The sequence below is a fragment of the Anastrepha obliqua genome, chromosome 2 (genome assembly GCF_027943255.1).
Source record: "Anastrepha obliqua isolate idAnaObli1 chromosome 2, idAnaObli1_1.0, whole genome shotgun sequence".
NCBI classification, from domain to species: Eukaryota; Metazoa; Arthropoda; class Insecta; order Diptera; family Tephritidae; genus Anastrepha; species Anastrepha obliqua.
The window spans coordinates 14,170,369-14,193,766 of NC_072893.1; the positions used below are offsets into that span (position 1 = coordinate 14,170,369).

Below are 23,398 nucleotides of genomic sequence, written 5' to 3' on the forward strand. Positions count from 1 at the left end.
GGGCTCCCGATTATGCGCGAACGAACACTTAGAGAAGCAGTCAGCAGGCAGTCATCAGCTGAAATATAGCAAACGGCGGCAGCATCGGCGCTAAACGACATCGACAACAACCGACAACCAACAACGACAACTAGGAAGTCATCGTGCCAAAAGTTACGCGATACAAAACTTCCAACAAATAAATCGATTCAAAGAAAATTTACAAGTATTTAAAAACGTCTTCTTCATTGAGATATAAAATCTCGTAACTATATGGCAACGCGCTTGTTTGTCAACTTGGTATCAGATCGCAACAACGGCATCAAATTGTACCACAGCAGTTTCACAGTTTAACCGTTCATGCCGATGAGTCAAGGTCGAGAGACGTCACGTCACGCAAATTTTCATTTTCATTCCCCACACAAAATAAATTAATACATACACACATACATACGATGTACGTACGTGTACGTATGTATGGAGAGATGTGTAAACATTCGCGCATATAAATTCCAATAGGGCATCCAAACATTTACATTTATTTATAGCACTAACAGCATTTGCACACACACATTCATACGCACTCGAATTTATTCAAGTTTTTAGTGTTTGGTGGAGAATAATAAAAATGGAGAGCCACGCTCGCTAACAGTTCATTGTTGCTCTGTTGTTTGAATTGCCTGTTATTTTTGTTGCTTTTTTCTCCAGCACAGCAGAGCAGTGGCGTTTACGATTTGTTTTTTTCTTTTTTCGTCTTGTTTATTTTCGTTTCAACGAATATGTTTTACACTTCGTTTTTATTTTTATTCATTCACATTTTAAGCGTTAATTTGTTTTGGATTTATGAGAGCAATGATTAAGTATGAAATTATGTGTGCAAGTTTTAAGCGAAAGATAAACTATGTAGACTTAATTTTTTTTATCACAAGTATGAGTTTTTTTTTTGTGAAAAACTAGATATACATTTTTAATATTTTTTTTATAATGAAAGTTTTAATTAGCCACGACTCATATGTATGTATATATGCACTCCAACCAGTAAAGTTAAAAACTCACGCTCACGAAAACAAAAAATATTCACGTTTTAAATGGCTTTCATTATTTTTGTTATTGCTAATGTTCAAAATTAGTTAAAAGAAATTAGCTCTCAGGCCGTATTATAAAGTTACGAATAAATACGAAGCACTTTAAAACTAAGCCACCAACACTCCGTTTCACTTAAAATTTCAAATGCACTTTAAATATACAAAATTTGTAGCTTTAATTAGCAATGCGAAGCTTCCACTCTTTCCCGTCGCCTTTGTGTAGTAAAAAAAACACCCATGCACACTCATTTAAGCACTTGCATGCATACATACATACATTCACACATTTTTATTTGCCACAATCAATTGGTGACCACAAACCGAAACGAAAGTGGCAAAAATACACGTACAGCGTGAGAAACACGACCCACAACCACAAATCTGACTTTAACGATTTAATCCAATTTTTCAAATTAACTGTCTGTGGCATTCGCATTGCTCCACATTTCATCAAAGAAATACATACATACATATCTGTATGTACCTACACTAATATGTAATACAACTTTGTGCTCAAAAGCAAAGAGTGAGGTAAAAAAAATAATGTTAACCGGAAAAAACACCAGCACGTGCAAGCTGAAAATTAAACAAAAGAGAAAATCACTGCATTTTAAAGAGAACCGAAAATGAGAGCTGAAAATGGAATATGAAACACGCACGAAGCAGTCGGCAACTAATTACATAGACACACACATATGCATGTATATATATATATATTTATATATATTTCTCGCCCACTTCATCTCCTGAGAGAAGTACGAGAAAAAGGTAAGCAATAAATATAGAACAGATTTTATAAACCCTTTCACAAACGGAAGTCACAAATAGAACTCACTCTCTCTACTGTTATTTTTCCTGCCGCTGTTGTTAACAGTTTACGATTCCGTTTAGCTGCCGCTACTGTTGCTGCTTGTCCAATTATTTGTTGAGTCGGCGTACTCGCGCTCATACAGCGTCGCTTTCCGCGTGGCGTCGCAGTTGTTGACTTTATACTCGTTATCAAATTCGAGTTGGAACGCTGGCGCTGCAGCTGTTGCTCTGCTGCTGTCGTTGCCGCAACTACAACCATTTCGGTAAACATTGGCTGCGCTGCGGCGGTTGATGTAGTTGTTAATAATGTAAATGTACCAGCACCGCTGCTACTACTGCTGCCGCCGCCGCCGCCGCCACCACCACCACTACTACCGACGACAAGACCAGCGCCGACACTGCCAAAGCCCGAAGCAGCGGGCAACATATGCGCACAATTAGAAGTCATGCACGTTGCAACAAAAAACACAACACAAACACGATAGACACTGACTGGTACTGGTATAAGCGATTGGCCGCGAGGCAAAGAGAAATCAGCTGATCGGTATAAACACAACAAACGAACGACCGGCACGAAACAGCTGCTCGTTTAGTTGACCGTATCCGTGTAGCCGTCGTCGTAGTCGTAGCAGAGTCTCGCACTCCACGAACCAATATGAATAACAACACAAATACCAATCCGCTGTTTGTTTGTATTGTAAACAAACGAGTGCACAATCACTCGGCATGCGAGAGTTCAACAGACACCACTCGATTAATCTTCGTTTTTATATTTTCGTTTTTTTTTTTTTTTAACTTTTGTATGCCTCTGTAGGTTTTATTTTTTATTGCAGTTTAAGTCATGTTTAAGTGGTGTAGAGAATTAGATAAAATTTGACAGCACGTACACGTTGAATATAAGTATGTATTTTGTTTTTATAAATTAATGAACGCACGAGGTAAGCTCCCAACTGCGTACAACGTTGACGGTGCTGTTGATTAGTTGGGGTATACGAAGATGACTGACCAGAGCAAACAGCCGATAGATATAATTGTCTCTGGCATGGTATTTCTTGATTTGCTTAATTTTCATTGCTCATTCATAGCGCAGCATTACACTCGCAATTTTTTGTGTTCTATTCCGTTCGTATTCTTCGATGTATTCTCGGCTATTCTTCAATGGAGCACAAAGAATAAAATAAAAATGAGTATAAGGCGACGACAAGATGCTGCCAACTAACATCTGTATAGATGTAGATATGATTAATAGCGTAAACACAATACCGGCGAACAGCAAAAGGCAAACGGCAAATTTCGCCCAACATTGTCGTTTATTGAAGCTTAATTTTAGCAGCTGCAATAGCAACTGACACTATTATTTTACACAGAAAAGAAAGTAGCAAGAAATGGGATATACAAAATGGAAGAATGCATATTTTTTGTTGATTTCAGTTCAAGTCACGTAGTCACATTTTCCATAAAACAAAATTTAAGGGTATTAATAATATGTAAGGTATTTTAATTAAATATATTGAGCAAAAAATTTAAAAACTTGATAAGCCGCAAGTTGCTCAATGGCTGCTAAGGCGAATCTATAAAGGTCATCACCTTTAGCGACAACAACAGCATTTAGATGCATTTTGTTTTTGCAATTTGGTGTTGACAATGTCAAAAATTCCATGAGAAAGTAAACGCACAAACAAAGCAAATGAAAAAAATGAAGCACTTTGACATTCAAAACTGAAAATCGCAAAACCAGCTGCTCTAGCGCCACCACCTTGAATTAATTCGCCTGTGTGGCGAATCAACAAAATGCAGACGGACCATACACAGTTGTTGGTTGTTGTGTTCAATGTCATATACCCTTGTGGGTGTTCTAGATTTTACAGCGAAAATCACTAAGGTGAATTCGGTATTCGCTTCCACTGCGTTTTGGGCCTATATAAGATTGCACAGAGCAGAGCAAGTAACATACGCTGGTATATGCGTTTCGTCGTTGCTACTCTTATTGTCGTCACTTTGCCTGCTGCTATCACTCGAAGTTGCCGGAATATTTCGCGTTGCTCATTGGAGCCGTATGTATGTATGGCCTCTACTATTGTCAGTGTTGTTACACTTTTTGTTTTTGCGTGTGTGTGTGTGTGTGTAATAGTTAAATGATTGCGGTACCCTGTTAATGACACTAACATGTCCGCTCCCTCGCTCTCGCTCTCTCTCTCGCTTCACTCTTTTACCGACCCTTGTTTCTCTTTTTTTTTTAACCAACATTCACTATCTGTTTAGTTTACTTTGCACTTGTACAAGTAATTACGTTTTTGTTTTGTGTGTGTTCTACACATTACCTGTTTTATCACACATTGGTCTCACTTCTTTTCTCTGCTATTATTTATCACTTGACTATTTATTTATTTGCTTTTCCTCAGTTTTTGTCGTTTGTCGTTTTTTGTTTCCATTTTGCCAATTTTTTCAACCGTCTATCAAACGAGTACACACGTCACGATGTGCGCTCTGCGCAACCAATACTGACAGATACGAGTGCAGAGAAGATACTCAGATACCAGTGCTTTTGCTTTGGTTTGCAATTGGTTGCGCGTCGTCGCGACGAGCCTCGTCTCACGGTTTTTTACTTATTAACTTCATTGCATTGCGCTATACATACAACGCTCTGTTATACATGTATAATATAATATAGATGTATGTAAATATATAACATAAGTATATATGCGTGTGTGTTCGACAGTCTAACAAACTGTTTAATCGACCAACCGACCAACCGACCAACCGACCCACCATCTGTCCGTCCACACGTTGTCGACAAGGCGAGCCAAGGTGAAATTAGTAAAACGTACTCGACTCGCACATATAGAAGCGACCGAACGAAGCGAAAATAATCAACTAACCGACTGAACTTAAAATTGTTGTTTTGCTTTGGGTTAAGTTAGAGAACGCCGCGATGCCGCAATGACACCACACCACACCAATGCTGTACTCGTCCATTCGCCGACTTCACGACTCGACGCTGACGTCGTTGTTGCAGCTGCTTTCTGTTCGCCTTCGTTCGGTCAGACTTGGCACATACATACATATGCACATATCCACATATTTTGTTCTTATTTTTGTCGATTTTGTACATTTAGTCGCACTGCGTGGATTCTGCTGCTATTGCTGTTGCTAGATGTTGTATGTTGTATGTGGTTTAAGTTGCATTTTGCGACTCTGATATCTTCCTTTGACGCAATTAACTAACCACACGCGCCAGCCAACCAACAGCATACGAATTTTCGCTGCCACGTCAATGTTTCCTTAATTTCTTTAAAGGCTTCACCACTTTTCTTCAAAGTAGCCTATCCACAGCTCGACTTCGTGGCACCACACTCTACTTCGCAATTTTTCCCTTGTTTATATGTAATAGGTGCATACATATAATATTAATATGTATGTATGTATGAATGTGATTTATTGTGTGTTCGCTACTTATTCGTTATCGTTATGTTGAAAATCTGTTCGCGGCGAATCTGTTGAGGTATTCGCAAACTTTTTAAGTTGTTGCCGAATGCTCCCATTTGAGTTATGAATCATTAGTACATACCATACATATGTATGTACGTATGTATAACTCCAAACATATTTACAATTACTTTCATACACGTAAGGGATGAACTCAACTTAAAAGCCAATTCCTTGCAGAACCGTTGAAAGTAGTTTCCATTTATCTGCCCATCCTGGCCAAGATTTGCAACTCACTTGAGCGGCTGTGTGCCTTTGTGCGTCACGTAGTGTTATATGAATTGTCAGAAGCCCCTATACCTACATATGTATGTATGTATGTAAATACGAATATGTTAGGATGGGATTAGGAGAATATTAGGATGGGATTAGGAGTTTAGAATAAACGAGAATTTTAAAAATTATCGGTTTAAAAATTTAGAAAATAATAGCGCATAATCACAGTCGAAAAGAAGTATTCTATTTCTATACATACATATTTGTTGGACAAAAATTTAAGAAAAACCATAGTTTATTTCAGTCATAGTCCAGTTGCTACTTGGTTTTTAGCTTGGAACCGAGTTTTAATTTAAACCCACCACAAACTGGCACAAAAGTTGGTTTAAAGCAAATAAAAATCAAAAGATATTTACAAATGTCTATGCAACTAAATATTGAAAAAAAATAAAAAAAAAAATAAAAAAAATATATATAATATGATCTTCAAGATATCGAAAGAGATTTTGCTATAATAAACGATGAAACTTAACAATAAGCCCTAATCTATTTGAGTCAGATGAAAATGCTTTTTATCACAAATCAAAAAAACAAATTATCAAAAATCTTCCCGAATTTTGAGCCACTTTTGAACACTTTCTTCTTCTTAACTGGCGCGATAATCGCTTTAAGCGATTTTGGCCGAGTTTAACAAAGCGCGCCAGTCGTTTCGTTCTCGTGTCTCAATTGGACACACCGAGTGAAGAAGAAATATCAAAAGTCAACGCGATCTTTGAGCCACTTCAACTGGCATTTTATTATAACAAAGTTCAATGGCCATACAACTGCATAGTTAAAATTTTTCTCAAAGTTCTGATTAGCGAGTTTAAAATTTTTATAAAAAAAGTTTTTAAATTTTTTAAATTTATGCAAAGTGTGAAACTTTAGATTATAAGGTAGTATCAACTATTTAAAAATTATAAAAATATATATAAAAAAATAGAATGTAGTCTGAACCATTTTATAAAAAAACATTAAAAACGAATTAAAAAAAATAAAAAAGTATACAAAAAATTAAAAAAATAAAAAAAATAAAATAAAATAATAACAAATTTAATAAAAAAATTAAATTAAAAATATTAAAAAAAATGAAATTTAAAAAATTAAAAAAGAAAATAAATTTAAAAAAAAATTAAAAAAAAAATAAAATATAAAAAAAAATTTAAATAAAATCAAATTAAAAAAATAAAAGTATTTAAAAATGATAATAATAAATTTAAAAAAAATTAAATTAAAAAAAAAATACTTGTCTGTTTGTATACTGCAGCTGTCTCTGGTTCACAAGTGTCAAATATATATGATTGATGCACGATGCCATTTCCAAAAATTATAAATCTTCCGATAGGGTGATTAATTTGGTGCCACCTTGTATTAAATTTCTTAGGAATAAAATCGAACAGCGATTCCACAAAGCGAAAGAGAAATTCAAACATCCAATACTCAGTCGAAATATTTAAACCGTTTTGCGGTGAATATGACATTTACCTCAAGAATATAGAAATGGTGAAGTATTAAACCAGACTTTTCTGGCCAGCTCTCTTTGACTTTGAACGTGAATTTAATTTAAATTTACTATCGATTTATGGATATATAACCCTTTAAAAAGGATCTCCGAACCGGACGAAAAAGTCAGAATCAAAGGTTTTAAAAAGGCGTTTAACGTTGGAGGGTTAAATGGATTATTTTCGCATAGATGATTAACTGGAATTGTGGTGGCATTTGCGCGTAGCCACCTCAGCTCTGAAGCTGAAACTCTTATGATTCTTCAAAACAGTTTTATTTTATGGTATTTTTTTAAATTTGATAACAATTCAGCGCAGTAAACGTAGAATTGTCTATTAAACATATTTTTTTTTTTTATTCTTCAAATATTTACTTTTACAAAGTTGATCTTCAATTCAAGTACATATGTATCTATGCATTTATGAATAAGAAATAAAGAAAAATACAAATAAAAAGAAAATAAATAAAATAGAAAAAAAATTACAACAAGGAAAAAAAAACAAAGTTGATCTCCAATTCAAATATATATTTAAAACATGTATTCATGAATAAAGAAATATAAAAAATAGAAAACAAATAAAAAAAATTTAACTTAATTTTTTTAAAAGTAAAATAAAATAAAAAAACTAAAGTTGATCTCCAATTTACATATGTATTTATGAATAAAGAAAAACTTAAAATTAAAAAAATATATAAAAATAAAAAAATAAAATAAAAAAATATATATAATAAAAAATATATTATATAAAGTAAAAAAAATATATAAAATAAAACAATATATAAAAAAAATTAAATATATTAAATAAAAATATATATAAACTAAAAAAAAATTATCCAAAATTAAAAAAAAATGAAATAAAAACACAAAGTTGATCCCCAATTTAAATGTGTTTATGAAAAAAAAATTAAATACAAAATAAAAAAAAAATAATAAAAATGTATCTTCAATTTGTATATGAGTCTATGAATAAGAAAATCGTAAAAATAAAAATAATAAAACAAAAAATATAAAAAGTGTACACAAATTTTTAAGGATATTTTTGAATTATTAAAAAAGAACTGAAACTGAGTTAAATTTATTTATTAATTTTATTTAACTAAGGAAAAGGATTATATTCTTGCTAACTAAGCAACCAATAATTTGGGTCGGCCTTATGCAAAAATGCATATTGAAAATTCAGGTTTTCCCAATTCTCCTAAAGTAGTGAACTTCTGAATTAAAATAAACTACTCAGCAATCCCCTTTGAATGAAATGAACAAAATTTCCCCACTCTACTAGCAAATGAAATTTATTTTAATGATAACAAAATATACCCCATAAAAATATTTTCATTCTGTCATAAAAATGTAAGCAAAAACAATATAAGAACAAATGCATCTAAAAAAATTTAGTAAAAAAATCTAAAAACTTCAGCTAAAAGAGCTTTGATTCGTTGACTCATTAAGCGAGTGCAATGCTTGCATCTCTACGCAGCTTAATAAACACATTCATATTTTACATTCCGTTACATTGTGGATGTAGTCATCGCCGTCGCCTTGACTTAAAAACAATCAATTATGTGTAAATACATTTAAGATTTCATTACGAGTATACATACATACATACATATATACATACATACGCACATATTACATTAGAGAAATTATTTTGGAATGATTCCATTTTGTGCATAGGTATATAAAAAAGAGAAGATACATACATATACATGCACTACATATATACATATGTATATATGAATGTCTGCGGTGTGTTCCAATCGTATTTTCACCCCAGTCAACGTATCAATTTCAATAGCACAACAACGACGGCGTAGTCGAACAACTAAATACTAGTGGAATATACTCGTCAAAACCGTTGAACGAAGTAACGCTCAATAGTGGCACTAAAGATGGTTTATGTCGCCAATTTTCGGTCGTGCAGAAATGCTTGCATGCGAATTGAAACGAGTACCTAATCGTTGGTAGGCACCATCCCACAGATAAATAGTTTTTATTAAAAGCCAGATACACAAACATACACTGGCGGACATAGAAATTTCGATAGATTGAAAGCTTGCATTAAAGGTTATACACATAGGATCCACTAAGTATGCGAACCAGCGCGTGGATTGTGGCTTTTTGTATTATAAAGTGTTTTGTGAAAAATGGTTGAAAATTATAGAAATGGTTTTTTTTTAAATTATGCTGTCCAGCAAAGAATCGAAACAAATGGCATATACGTGACATAATTTGCAATATAATTTGCGTATAATAGGAAAAGTTATGTAAATATCAAACAAAAATTTATATTGAGATCACAAAAATTATGTATGTATGTCCGACGGACTTTCAGGCTTGCAACTATATTTACATATGCACGTACACTGTGCGCAGTCTTATTAAGCTCCATGCCTAAGCTCCACAAATATAACTAAGTATTCGTGAATTTTTTCATCTTTGCTTCCAATATAAATAATATAATAAGAGCTGGTAACCGAAACCGGTTCATATGCATTTGGCAAACCTAATTTATGTACGTACAAAAAACAACAACTAAAATACGTACTCGTCACCTTCTTTCTGCTTTCGTTTACATTCAGACATGCAAAAAAGTGCCCTGTAGGGATTTGAGCAGTAATCGAAATGGGATAAAAATATTTTTGAATAAATTAATATAAATTAAAATTAAAACTTTTTTAATGATTTAAAAAATATTATATTCTCAAAAAAAACAACAAAAAAACAATATTTTAATCGAAAATGGGGAATTATTTGTTTCAAATATTATTTACTATATATGAAGACGATTTAATTTATATCGCCAATTTTTGGTCGTTTGATTGTTTTTTTTTTTTTAATTTTCTTTAAGCGTAATAAATAAAGAATTGTGTAAATTCAACGGAAAGAGAAAACTTTTGTAAATTTTAATGGAACGCACACTTTCGAAAGTAATATCACACAATCACATACACAATACCGAGACTTTACAGCTTTGATTACCATCAAATTCAGGGTCAGAAAATAATTTAAGATCGAAAAATTAAAACAAATATATAAAATTATTTTTAGATCGAACAATCATAGCATGCATAATAGAGTATAACTTAGAAATTTGTATTGTACAATTTTTAGAAAAAATATGTCTACATAAAAAAATCAAAATTTCGTATGCTTTGAGATTTTTAGAAAATATAGTCAATATTTTATAAAATATCAGAGATTTTTAATTAAAATGTTTAAAAACCCCATATTCTTAAGCGATTAATGTAATAGATTACATGTTAAGCGAGCTTGAAAAGCATGTACTTATAAATACAGTCGTGTCTGGATACAGCGAACCCCCTATATAATGAACACCTCGATCGTTCACTATGAACACTGAATTGTTCAAATGGAATACTTTAAGTAGTGAACAATCGAAAACCGATAATAATTATTATAAGTGAACAAAATTTTGAAAGCAACTTAAAGCAAAAACCAACAAAAAAAACACGAAAAATAATCACAGTATTTTCTGATTTGTAATTTGATTGCTGTTATTTGATGATTTGAGCGTTAGCGTGGATATTTTTTGTTTTTTTTTTTCGAATGACAAACCGTTTGGGGGTGAAAGCGTGCAGTTTTACGAATATTTAAAATAATGCTAATAAATTGATAAGCTGATCGACACGATTGGCCTTGGAAGAAATTTTTTTTACTTAAAGGAAAAATCAGAAATCAGTGAAAAAATCGGAAAAGGCGTGATAATGTTTCAACTTCGGCAAAAATATTTGAGGTAGCTCCTTCGTTGGACATCTTTTCTAAAACCTTCGGGGTCTGTCCTTTTTTCGCCCTGTTCGAGGATCTTTTTTAGAAGTTTATATCCATAAATCGATAGAAAATTAGATTTTAGGGAGCTACCTGGAAGCTCAAGTCGTTAGCTACAATAGAAATAAGTTAAATTCACGTCTAAAGTCGAAAAAGCCAGTCTGACCAAACCTAGGTGCCCAACGGAGGGTTAGGTTAAGAACTTCGGAAATAAAAAGATACGTAACATTTATCTCCCATCAGACAATTTTAGCATCTAAGAGGAAGATATCAGAAAAAGCGTGTATTTATTAAGGGTTAAGGGGTAGTCAGAATTTTCAAGAAATTGGAATTTTTTTTGCATTTTTTAAAGTATAATATCTTAAAAATATTGTGTGAAACTTTGAAGTGAATCCGACAAATACTTTTCGAATTATTCGACAATTAACAAAGGGCGCTCAGGCGCTCCGGCGCTCGATAGCAAAACTTTAAATGCTGTAACTTAAAAACCGCTTGGTAGATTTCAATAAAATTTATACTGCTCTTGAGAAACAAAAAAACTTGTGTCTAATCGAAGGATTTTCTTTTTAATTAAAAATTTTTTTTTATTAATTGTCGGTTTTTTTCTCGAAAATCTGAAAAATATTTCCTGAGGCCGACATATTGTTAATTTTGAAAAACAAAAAAAAAGAGCTTCGATCAGGCTCAAGTTTATCTATTAACAAAACTAATTTCTCTTGTCCGATTGAGTTTAGAAGGATCTCCAAGGACTTGTGATGCTCACCGCAAGGGACTTCTGTAGAAACGGGCTCCACACAAACAGCGATAACTTTTACAATTATTAATTTTTTTTTTAATTCTGCTAACGCCAAGTCGCAACATGATGTATGTAGTAATGCTATGTTTATATTTTTGTAAAACAAAGCAATTGACTAGCAAACAATTATTGAAAATCATAATTTTTTCGGGCTTCTGACAACCCCTAACCCCATTATATCCAGATATAACTGTACTAGAATCGTCAGAATACAAAAGGTATGCACATAGGTAGGTATGTAGCCACATTGAAAATGCCCAAATTTTCACTGAATTATTAAAAATCACAGAATATTTTGAATTAGCATATAAATAAAAACGGAAATAAATATTTTATAATCATTCCTACGAATTTATGGATTATATTGCGAATCTATGGGTTTTTCAATTGGCGCGGGTCGATTTTGGCGCCCTGTGGCAGCCATTTTGTTTTGGTGACATCTGTCAAATCTTTTGTTTATTATTTAGTTGTTTATGCCAAATCATCATGGCAAGTTACACGATTGAACAGCACGTTCAAATGATAAAACTTTATTATCAAAATGAGTGTTCATTAACGCAAACGTTGCGCACATTGCGCCCATTTTTCGGTAGACGTGGTGGCCTTTCCAATTGCTTATGGCCCGTATTGAACCATATGGACCTAGACGACATGTGGTTCCATCAGGACGGCGCTACGTGCCACACAGCAAACGCCATTTTATTCCATTTCAACATCTACCCGTCCTTATTGAAAAACCCTTTACAAAAGCAAAAACTAATATTTTCCAGTTACAATTCAAATAAAATGGGTTTTTTGGGTTATGAAGATTTTTGACTACTCACAAAATTATTTCCAAATTAATTGCACATTTTGTCGTTAGTCTCCTTTGCTTACTTAATTGGGACTTGCAAGCATTTTTTCACATAATATAGGGGAAAAATGATTTCCCATTCTTTCATTAGTGGTTATTTTTTATGCAATTTTCTTGCTTCCAACAACTTGAAAATAGTCGGGCCTGCAACCTGTTCCGAAGTATTTACATATTACGCTTCTGCAGTAAGGCTACTCGTTATCGGTGCTAGCTGTATTTTTCGCTTGGTTGTGTTCATACAACCGAAACGCATTCGAAATACCTAATTTTTCAGCACTTCGCTGTAGATTCGGTTCAAAACATTTAAATATTAATTCATAACAATATTTGTTTATATCAAATTTCATTTGCCATGGAAGGTGAACCATTTTTGCTTGGCGTCACTGTAAATTATTTACTTTAATTTAGTTTAAGTTTTTTCTACCCGTTTCCTTCTTAGCATTTATAATTTTATTGGCGATAACAGGAGGAGAGTTCTACAGAACGAAAACAAAAAAAAAAAAACACAAAAACAGTTCTATTAAAAACCTACCGATTATACGACGCATTTAAATGTGCATGCAGATGAGTATATCGGTTACACTTCGGAATTAAGGCATTTATTCGTGCAACTACTAAATAGATACTCTTTCACTGTTGTTCCAACAAAAATACCTACTCGCCAATGAATTGCAAAATTCTCGCGCTCTCTGTGCGCCTACCACCCACCATTTCGTGTACACATTAGCAAACCGTTAAGCCACAAAAGTACATATGAATGTGTACTTGTTGTAGATTTTCTTGTACAATAACATCATTGCCACACCTCGACTTCCCCTGTGCCTGATCGAACACGTGTGCATATCTACATACATATTGGTGAAATTGGGTTCTACGCTCTCGCTTGCAGTGTGAACTATTCCAGGAGATTAGAAGAATGTGCATGTATGTAGCAAACTTTAAAAGAGCCCGCTAGCTACCATCACCATCACCAACACCACCACCTGACACTGTCAATATAACAGCGATGACGATAACGTTGTTGGTTTTTGTTTCGGTGCTGGTTCGGTAGTTGGGATTGCTGGCAACGACTTGTTTGGCTGCTAACAGGCGCACAGCGTCAAGTAACGAGTTGCTGCTGGCTGACTTGATGATGGTTGGCAACTAAGCAGTAAACGAATACTATTAGTCGTCATATGGCAAGGTTGGAACAATATATTGTAATTGCAGCTGCTGGCTGTTGGGTGTGATAAACACTAGACAAAGTGCGAGGGCTGGGTTGCAGCATTTTAAACGAAATGAAATGCAAACTAAAGCAAAGAACGAAGTGGAAAAATACATATGATACATACTAATGTGAGTGCGTACATATATAAATATATGTATGTATATATAAATATGAGGTACAAAATAATAAAAAATATAAAATACGAGTAGTCATAAGAAAAAAAACAAATTAAAAAGTAGCAAACTCGTCAACGAGCAAATTTAGAGAGGGACGTTATTAAAATGTTAGGACAGGGTGCTTTATTAAGTGTTGCAACTTTAAACTATAAGAGCGGCAGACAGATATCAAGGCTAAGTAACTACTCCCGCTTAGTATAGTTAGCCAAATTGAAAATTGGTTTTCAGTACGTGTAACTTATAGGAAATTGCATGAGATTTATAATCAATATTTAAGACATTTTTTTTCTTAATTTCTGGAGTAAAAAAAATTTGGAAAAACATTTGAAATACTGGAAACAAACTTTGCTTGAAGTGATACGCATAATAACTTTCTCAAAAAAGTCATATTTAGGTGACTGACACATTTCAGAACTTTTACAAGGTGACCCAGGTGATCCATAACAGTGTTAGTCGTATTTATACTGATTACGCAAAAACATATTAACTGTCAATGCATACCCATTGCTGGTCTCGCTAACCTGACAAGTGACGTAGTGCCGTTCAGATTGTCAACCCTGTATACAGGGTTTGATTGAAAAGTAATGAACCTTATTTTTTTTAAGCAGTTTTATTAAACCTTTTGACTTATACAACTAATATTCTTCAAAATAGGACCCTTGAGCGTCAATACACCGCTGGTAGCGGTCCTTCCACTGCAGAAAACATTTTTTAAACTCATCCGCCGGAATCGCGTTCAATTCGGCTGTCACAGTTTTTTGGATCGCCTCGATGGAGTCGAAACGCCTTCCCCTCAGCTTTCTTTTCAGGCGCGGGAACAAGAAGAAGTCCGGAGCGGACAGGTCTGGGCTGTAGGGAGGGTGGGGAAGCACCGGAACCCCCATCTTGGCCAATGCAGAGGTGTAGAGGAAGGAGGTACCAGGTCGCTGTTCGTCTTCGACGTCCTCCCGGCCTTCCTTGAACGACTTGTGCCACCGTTTTACGTGGGCACTGGACAGAGATTGGTCCCCGTAAGACTCCTTGAGTAGCCCAATGGTTTCGGTAGTCGTTTTGTTTAGCTTTGCGCAAAATTTGATCGAGTACCGTTGCTCCAACGATCGCTGCATTTTCGCGTCTGCAAAATCCTAACACACTTTTAAACAGCTTTCACGCGCGGAGCGATGTTGACCGCACTGCTGTTGCCAGCGAACTGGGACCGGTTTCTAGTGGAAGGGGAAGGTCCAACGATTATTTTCCCCCACCAACCGATTCGGTTGATCGCTTGGCAGACGCTCCGCGCGGGAAGGCTCATTACTTTTCAATCAAACCCTGTAAAACTGTAAGCTAACGAAATTTCGTATAAGATACGGCCATTAGTACGACTTACGGCTCAAGGTGACTTCGCTAGAGCAGCACATTTCAAAGTGCACTTGTTGTTGTCTGATTTATTTGTTTACAACCGCATTGAAATTTTGACATTCGAACAACCAAATTGTTAAAACAAACTACATGTAAAAGTTGCTGTTGCTCTAGCAAAGTCACATTCCATGCCTTCCCCTTGCTAACGCTATTACCTCAAAAACATACCCTGTACTTATCTATATGTAGATATGTGGCTGCAATTGTATAATACATTCGTTTGCGGCTTCGTGTCAGCGTTTCGCCAAAACTAAGTAAGAGGCGAAATATTCAAACATTAAGTAAAATAAGAACTAAAACGACATGGCCGAGCACAACGGTTTGAAAGATGGTTGGGGAAGTTGTTGAATGCATACATATGTACATACATACATACGCTTCACTTGAATTCCCCTTAGAATGTGCGCCAGTAGCAGGCTAGAGTCTGCCAAAAGTCTCAGAAGAGCAGGCTAGAGCCTGGCAACCCTGGAAGCCGAATGCTGGACTGACCTGAGTGGTGCGTCAACACCAAATAGGCAGGCAGCCACCCAACCGAGCAGTCAGCCAACCAGCCAGCCCTGCCAGCAAGGCAGCCAAGCAGCCGTCAAGCACCCTAGGCCGACATGTACGAGGAGCCTATGTAGTAGGAGAGCAAGCGAGCGAATGCGTTCAGATGAGTAACCCTTGAAAACTTTAGTGGATGCACGCAACATGACATGCAACAAAATCGATAAAGAGGTAGCTATGCACTTTGCACATCATCATTAACATGAATACTATATATACATATATATATGTACATACATACATACATGCATGCATACATATGTACATACATAGGAGCATGCACACATACACATATCACAATGAGCTTTTACAGACATTTGTCAATTTGCAGGAATATGCAACTATTGTTGGGATGCACTTGCTGGAGCAAAAGTAAGTGTAAGAGCATTGGCCATTAATGTGCGGAGAATAATGGAAGTTGGAGGCGACTCTCCCTCCAATCATAGGTATTTCTATGTATTTTTCTTTTCAGAGGCAATGATTTATATGTACTCGTATGCTGCTTCTTTTTAGTCCGGGCGTATATATGTACATATATGTATGTGTATGTGTATTAGGTCAACGCTAGCCTAAAACTTCGAAGCTTGAAAATATGTATCTAGGGAGGTATGCATGTAGGTGCATATGTATGTACTTAAGTATCTCATATTCGGCAAGTGTTCTCAAGTGGAAAATCGTTGACGCTTCGTTTCGGGGGAAAGTGACCTCAATGTGTTAATAAATTACTGCACTTTCTAAGCAAACAAACGGCAAGTTAACTAAATTTTATTTCAATAGCAAAAACTAATTTTTCCACTTCTACTACATAGTATTTGTTGTAGATGGAAGCTGGCCACGTAAACTGGCTGGCTGGCTGGCTGACTGGCTGATTTGACGCATTGCCTCACATAAAGTTAGCGCAAGTTTTGCTTAGTAAACGGGTATGAATGCATGTCTATACTTACATACATGCATACATACATACATACACACATCCATACATAAAAACATACACACATACATACACAAAAACATACATACATACATCTAAACATACATACATCGAAACATACATACATCCAAACATACATCCATACATATACACACACATTTACACATTCATACATACATACACGCATACATACATACACATAGGTATGCATCTGATTTGGCTTACTTTATGCTTTGCGCATTTTCTTATTGTTTTTCTCGTAATGTCTATTGTTGTTGTTGTTGTTACATGATTTTCTTACACGGCAAAGGTGAATAAACTCGCCATGGCTACACAAGAAACGCAGCCCAGCGCAAGTCGCCAGTCGCCAGTTGCCAGTCTCGACAAAATCAAGCAGCGAACAGCAAACGACCGATCCACAAACTTCCACAAAATGCGACTGCGCTGTTGTTGCTGCTACTGCTACTGTTGCTGTTGCTGCTGCCGCTGCTGCTGCTGCTACTTTGGCTACAGTTGCCAACGTTGCGATTTAACGGCTACATTTTTAAACAAAAAAGTGTTCATAGAAGCAGCAAAACGGCAAAATATAAATTAAAAGAAATAAAAAGACAAACAAACAAAAAAAAGACAACTAACTTAACAGTCTTAAAACGAGCAGCAAAAATAAGGTATGTACATACAAAAAATAATGCAAGAAAAGCTGCACATCAACAAACCGAAATCAGTACCAACTTAAGAAAAACACAACTCAACAAACGGTAAGAGCGATCAGCCAAAGCTAAATATGCATGTGTATGAATTGTGTGTGTGTGTGTATGTATGTATATATTTTATTATTAAATGTGGCAATTGCAGAAACAACAACAACATACAAAAAAAGTGTACAAGCATGTGTCTAACGCCTCGACTTGACTTACTCAAAGTAAGCGACCAACAAACAGGCAGACAGCCCGTCAGCCAACTCAATAGCCAGTGAAGCAGCAGCCATTTAGCCAACGATCGTGCCGGCGACCGAGCCAACTACAACCAATTCAGCTTTAGCAAACTACCGATTCGACAGCAAGCCATAATTTTATAGTATGTGGCTCAAGCTTGACATCACAATGTAGAGACAAACAAACAGACAAACAGACAGACAGAGAAACGCACAGACAGACAGACAAACCCACAGACGACAGACAAACGCACAGACAGACAGCCAGACAATTGCACTGACACATAGCCGGGGCGGTTGACCGATCTACCGAGCGCGAATGGCAAGCAGGCAGGCAGGTAGGAGGGCGGCAAAGCGACAGTAAGCGAGACAAAAAGCGATCGAATCAAATAAAGGCATAGTGGTGAATCGTTGCAACATGAAGTGACTGGCTAAAGTGCTGTTGGATCATTCGGTCCGACAACCAAACACCGACGAATCGATAACTGTGCGCAGAATTCGTTGTTGAACTGAATTAACAGTTGAATGCAGTTTCTTCGTTTTGTTAATTTTTTTTTTCATTTTTTTTTGTTGCCTTTTATTTTTGCAAGCAGGCATACAGAGCGCCGCAACTGATGAAAACGTCACACCGCACAAAATCGATGCGCTACTACGACGGGTAATCAACGAGAATTGGCATTATCTGAGACGCCATTATTATTTTTATGTACATAAATATGTATTTGCGGGTATGCACATATATATATATACATTAATACATACTTGTGTGCAATATACGTACATACATACATACAAACATACACACATATATACATACACATACATACATACATACATACATACATACATACATACATACATACATACATACATACATACAAACACACATACATACATACATATGTACTTGCATATTCGCCTGCAGATGAGCATTTTTAAGCACAATACTCGCCCATTTGCGTTTATGTTTGTATGTATGTATGTATGTGGGTAGGTGGTAGGTATTTCTTCTTTATTTTTATTTAAAGTAAACATTTGTATCGTTTAAATTTGCTAAATATTTAAAATTCTATGCATAGTGACCCTGACGAATGTTGGAAGTCAGAGACAAGACATTTTTTGCTTTATTTTAATTTATTCGTACGAGTCTCGGTGACATAATGCAGGTAAATACTCGTACATACAATGCAGAGCAAAAATATGGCGTAATCTAATTTTGATTAATTTTCATTTTTAATTTAAATTTTCTGCTTGGCGCACTGCCCCAGGCTATCAAAGAAAGGAGCATTCAGTCACCTTAAGCGTTTCTGTACAGTAAGAATTTTCAAAAAATTGATTTTTTTTCTTAGTGTACACTTAAGAATACACACAGAAAATTTAATATCGTTCCGGTGAATATTTTTGAAGTCACACGCAAATTTGGGAAGGCGTTTCAGAGTGCTTGAAAGTGCTTTTCAAATTTTAAAGGCGTTTTTCTCAAAATCTGCGACCAACATTACTTGAAAACGGCTAAACGGATTAGTCTCAAACTTTAACAAAAGCTTCTTAAATATATTGTTTAATATTTAATCGAAGATTTTTTCTCACCGATAATTTTGTTTATTTTTATAAACAATTTAAGGCCGAAATTTTGGTGAAATATCAATTTTTTTTTTTTGAGAAAGCGCCATTTTCTCAAAAAAATGTATTTTGCTTATTCCTTCTAGATTAATTACTAGATTTCCCATTACTTTAAAGAAATCTGTTTGGCTTTCTAATTTCAGAGGAACCAGTTCAAAGATATAGTGGTCCCTGCAAAACGTCTTTTTTGAGAGGAACTCCCGGAGATCAGCTGTAGCTCCTTTCAAAATAAATATTTTTTCTAATACTAAGTCTTAAAATACAGTCAAAAGATAGCAAAATATGTGTAAAAATTTTTAGATCAATAAATTTAAAAGTTTTCTCAGAAAAAGTTCTGCAAAATTCGGTTTTTTCGGCCTTCTAACTGTATATAATCCCTTAATCGTCGAGCTGCCAAAATGGGACATTTATAGAGAAAGTGCTCAACAGTATCCTTCTCTCAAAGGTCTTTACAGCTTCTGCAATGGGGGTTTAAGGGTAAACCTAGTTTTTCCGCGTGTGTGCCGATCGTCCAATGACCCGTAAATACAGTTTCTACGAGTTTGGAAATTGAATGACATGGATTCCTTGCGTCCTTCTTCTTGTATTGAGGCCACAGGGTTTTCGAAATAGTACATGAAAAAATTGGAGCTTCATCCTTTCTGCGCTTTGCTGAAAAATAAGTTGTGCAATTCTCCTTTCACAACAGTCAGCGGAATGTCGATGATCGGATAGGAGATCTCTGAGACCAATTGAGTTCTCTTCCTGACAAGCTCATCAGCAAATTCATTTCCCTCTATGTTCCTATTTTCTGGAACCCAATTCAGAGAAATGTTACCTGCACACCCAAGAGATTTGATCTTCTCCTTTATGGCAACTTGCACTTCTAGGCACCTTTGCCTATTATCAAGAATACAATTCGATGACGCCGATTAAAGTGAAAAAAGTGAATGTAGACGAGATGTTTAAGAAAGCTAAGAGAGAGCAGACCGTTATTCGGCTCTGAGCGAATTTGACAGAATCAGATGGGTTGACGCCACTTGGGGAGTGTTTACAAAAAAACTAAGATTGTGTTAGTGGTGTACATTTGAAAAAAATCAACCAATAACCCTTCGTTGCTGTCTGAACACCGATTGATTGGACGAGTGTGTGAATAAATGTGAATTGATCATGCAGAATTTGGCAGAAGAATCCCCAAGTGACGTGGCAACACCAAGGTTCCCTTACAATTTTTTCCCCACCATAGCTAAATAGCAAACATGGTAATCTAACACCCTTGTAAACAACCTACTCCAAGGACGTTAGATTACAATTTTTCCATGGTGAAAAGATTTTTAGAGTTGTACTACCTAACAGACCGTTATTCGGCTCTGAGGAAACTTGACAGTTATGCCGACGTCATTCGTTTTGTGTTTCACAAAATTTAGCTTTAGCTTCGACGTAGAATCTAAAGTTCCTCTGAAAAAAAATGTTTTTTTCACCATACTTAAACGAGCAAATCTGGTATCTATCTATCATCCTTGCAATTTTTCGCCATCCGAAACAAAATTGTGAGAGTAACATCGGCTGACACACAGTTGTTATTCAAACAGCAACAAAGTAACATGGACTTAGGCTGCGCTTATTTTTTTCATACATCACCAACACAATTTCATTTTCTTCGTAAACAAACTGATTCATTACCCCTGCTACGTCAGCCAATCAGATGATTCTTTGAAATGCGCTGACCACAAACTGAATTCTGTACATCGTGAGTCTACTCCACTGTACAATCACATCAGCTCAACAACTGGCAGGCAAATTTATTGAGAGCCAAGTAGCGATACCGCAATATGCGCAACTTTCTGTAGCCTCTGGCGATGGTGATATAATTTTTTCGAGAAATTGAAATAGAATTTCCGATTCTCATAGGTAACGGTTCACCTATATCAACACATGGTTGAGTTAAAATTAAAATGAATCAAAATACTATAGCATTTATGCAAATCTATTCGATTTTCTGAAAAAAAAAAATATGTTTTACTATTTTTTTTTTGTCGTGGACTGTCTTGTCTTGCTCGGATTGACGCTTTCATTTCAGGATTTTTAAATTTATATTTACTACCCAGATTAAGCTGTATTAATGCATTAATTATTATGCAAAATACTTTGTATTTCATATTTTCGTTGCTATATTTAACAAATCTCAGGCCACAGTCATTTCCGATGTTTATTGTATTAAACAGTTCATCTAGAAATTCATGTGAAGCAAATGTAGTAATGTAAATTTTCATATAAAATTTATGATAAATACTTATATATGTATGTGAGTATGAGATTATAGCAGTGGGTATATAAGTATGTATAAAAGTACGCGTTTCAATCACAACAGATGTAAATTGACTTCAGCCTGAAGTGAATGAGGTAATCACTACGTATGTATGTATGTATGTATGTATGTATGTATGTATGTAGTGTGCATGAGTGAAAAAAAAAATTTTGTCTAAAAATAGCATAAATAAAATTACAAATGAACTAATTATTTGTAAGCAATCATTTTTACAATTACAGTCAATAATTAAAAATTCAATTAATTTTGAAAATGTTCAATATTTTTAAGTAAAGCGTGTCGAGAAATTTTAATTTCAAAATTTTGTGCAAATCAGATTTGTATAAACATTTACAGTTGCGCTCAAAATCAAAGCAATTCGATAGTGAATTCATATAAAAGGCGGTTTCAGCATCATAAATCAGCGGCACTAAATAACGTTTTGAAATATTGAAAAATAGTGCCACCAAGAAATCTCGGTCCAAATAGTGCAATAGCCGTGTCTTATTTCCGCAAGTTTGTACAGGAAACTTATAGTGTAATTACCCTAGACTTGACTTAAGTACTCGACAACTGAATGATGCCCACTCAAAAGCTGTCAAATCAGCTGTCGCATACAGCCTCATGCCAAATTAATAATGGCACGCAATTTTTTCATAAACGTTTCTTTTCAGTTTCTCGATAAACGCAGACCCAATGTGCATGTCGTGCTTGGAAGAGGCGCTGAGCACTTTCTCTGTGGGTGGCCTGCCTTTGCTAGAGCAGAGCTACGAGTTTTGGGTTCCGAGAATGAGTAATATTCGTTCTCTAAAACTGGAGGATATTTACAGATTTGCCAAAGAATCAGGAAAATTCTCACAGGACTAACTATCTCTATCTCTGTCTCTATTCTTTCCTATCTCTTTCTATGATACTTTTCTCATTCCCTCCTTGACTATCTACCCTCTTTCCAGAGCTTTAAATACAATGGGCTTTTTTAGCCTGAGTGTTTTAGGAGCCGCCAAATCTTATGGTGCTCCTTGGCTCGAACTTTTCAAATTTCAATTTCATTTCATCCAGTTAAAAGGATCCGTAAAATATGAGCTATTCCTTCGTACTTAGCGTAAGACAAAAATTACACCTAAATCTTTGGATTCTTTGTCAGATTGAAGTACAATACACATACACATACACAAATTCATTTAAACTTGTTACTAAAATTAAATGGGCGATAGAACTGCATATCCGAAATTTTCCTAAAAAAATTTAAAAGCCAACTAAAAAATTTAAAACTTGATAAAACTGTGTTGATCTTTTTAAAATTTCTACAAAATTTGAGACTTTGCGCAACACAGTTGTTTTTTTAGTAAGAACTATAGTTTTATAAAAAAAAATTAAAAAAAAATTGAAAAAATATAAAAAATTTGAAAAAATATAAAAAATTTAAATATCAATAAAAAAAGTTTAAAAAAAAATTACATTTAAAAACCTGTATTTAATAAAATTAAAAAATATATAGAAAGATGAAAAACAAAAATAATTTTTTAAATTTTTTTAACATTTATTTTTGTAATTTGAAAAAAATAAGATAATATCGAAAAAATAAAATAATTAAAAGAAAAAAATTAAAAACAATAGAAAAATTAAAAACAATAAAAATATTATAAACTAAAAAAAAATTAATAATAACCAAAATTAAAATCGAATTTAAAAAATAATAAGAATTAAAAAAAAGAATTAGAAACTAATTAAAAGAAAATTAAAAA

General features: G+C 34.6%; 1 protein-coding gene across 3 annotated transcripts in view; it reads right to left on the reverse strand.

Moving 5' to 3' along the window:
* Positions 1-23,398, reverse strand: part of LOC129239009 (serine/threonine-protein kinase tousled-like 1) — a 37,762-nt gene that overhangs the window by 11,775 nt on the left and 2,589 nt on the right. For 2 of the 3 annotated variants that reach the window (XM_054874266.1, XM_054874265.1), the window contains exon 1: positions 1,900-2,200. The exons of the other annotated variant lie outside the window; for it this stretch is intronic. In XM_054874266.1, the coding sequence (XP_054730241.1) occupies positions 1,900-2,145 (246 nt within the window). In that variant the 5' untranslated portion in view covers positions 2,146-2,200. Of the gene's footprint in view, positions 1-1,899; positions 2,201-23,398 lie in introns of those variants that run through there. 3 annotated transcript variants of the gene reach the window in all.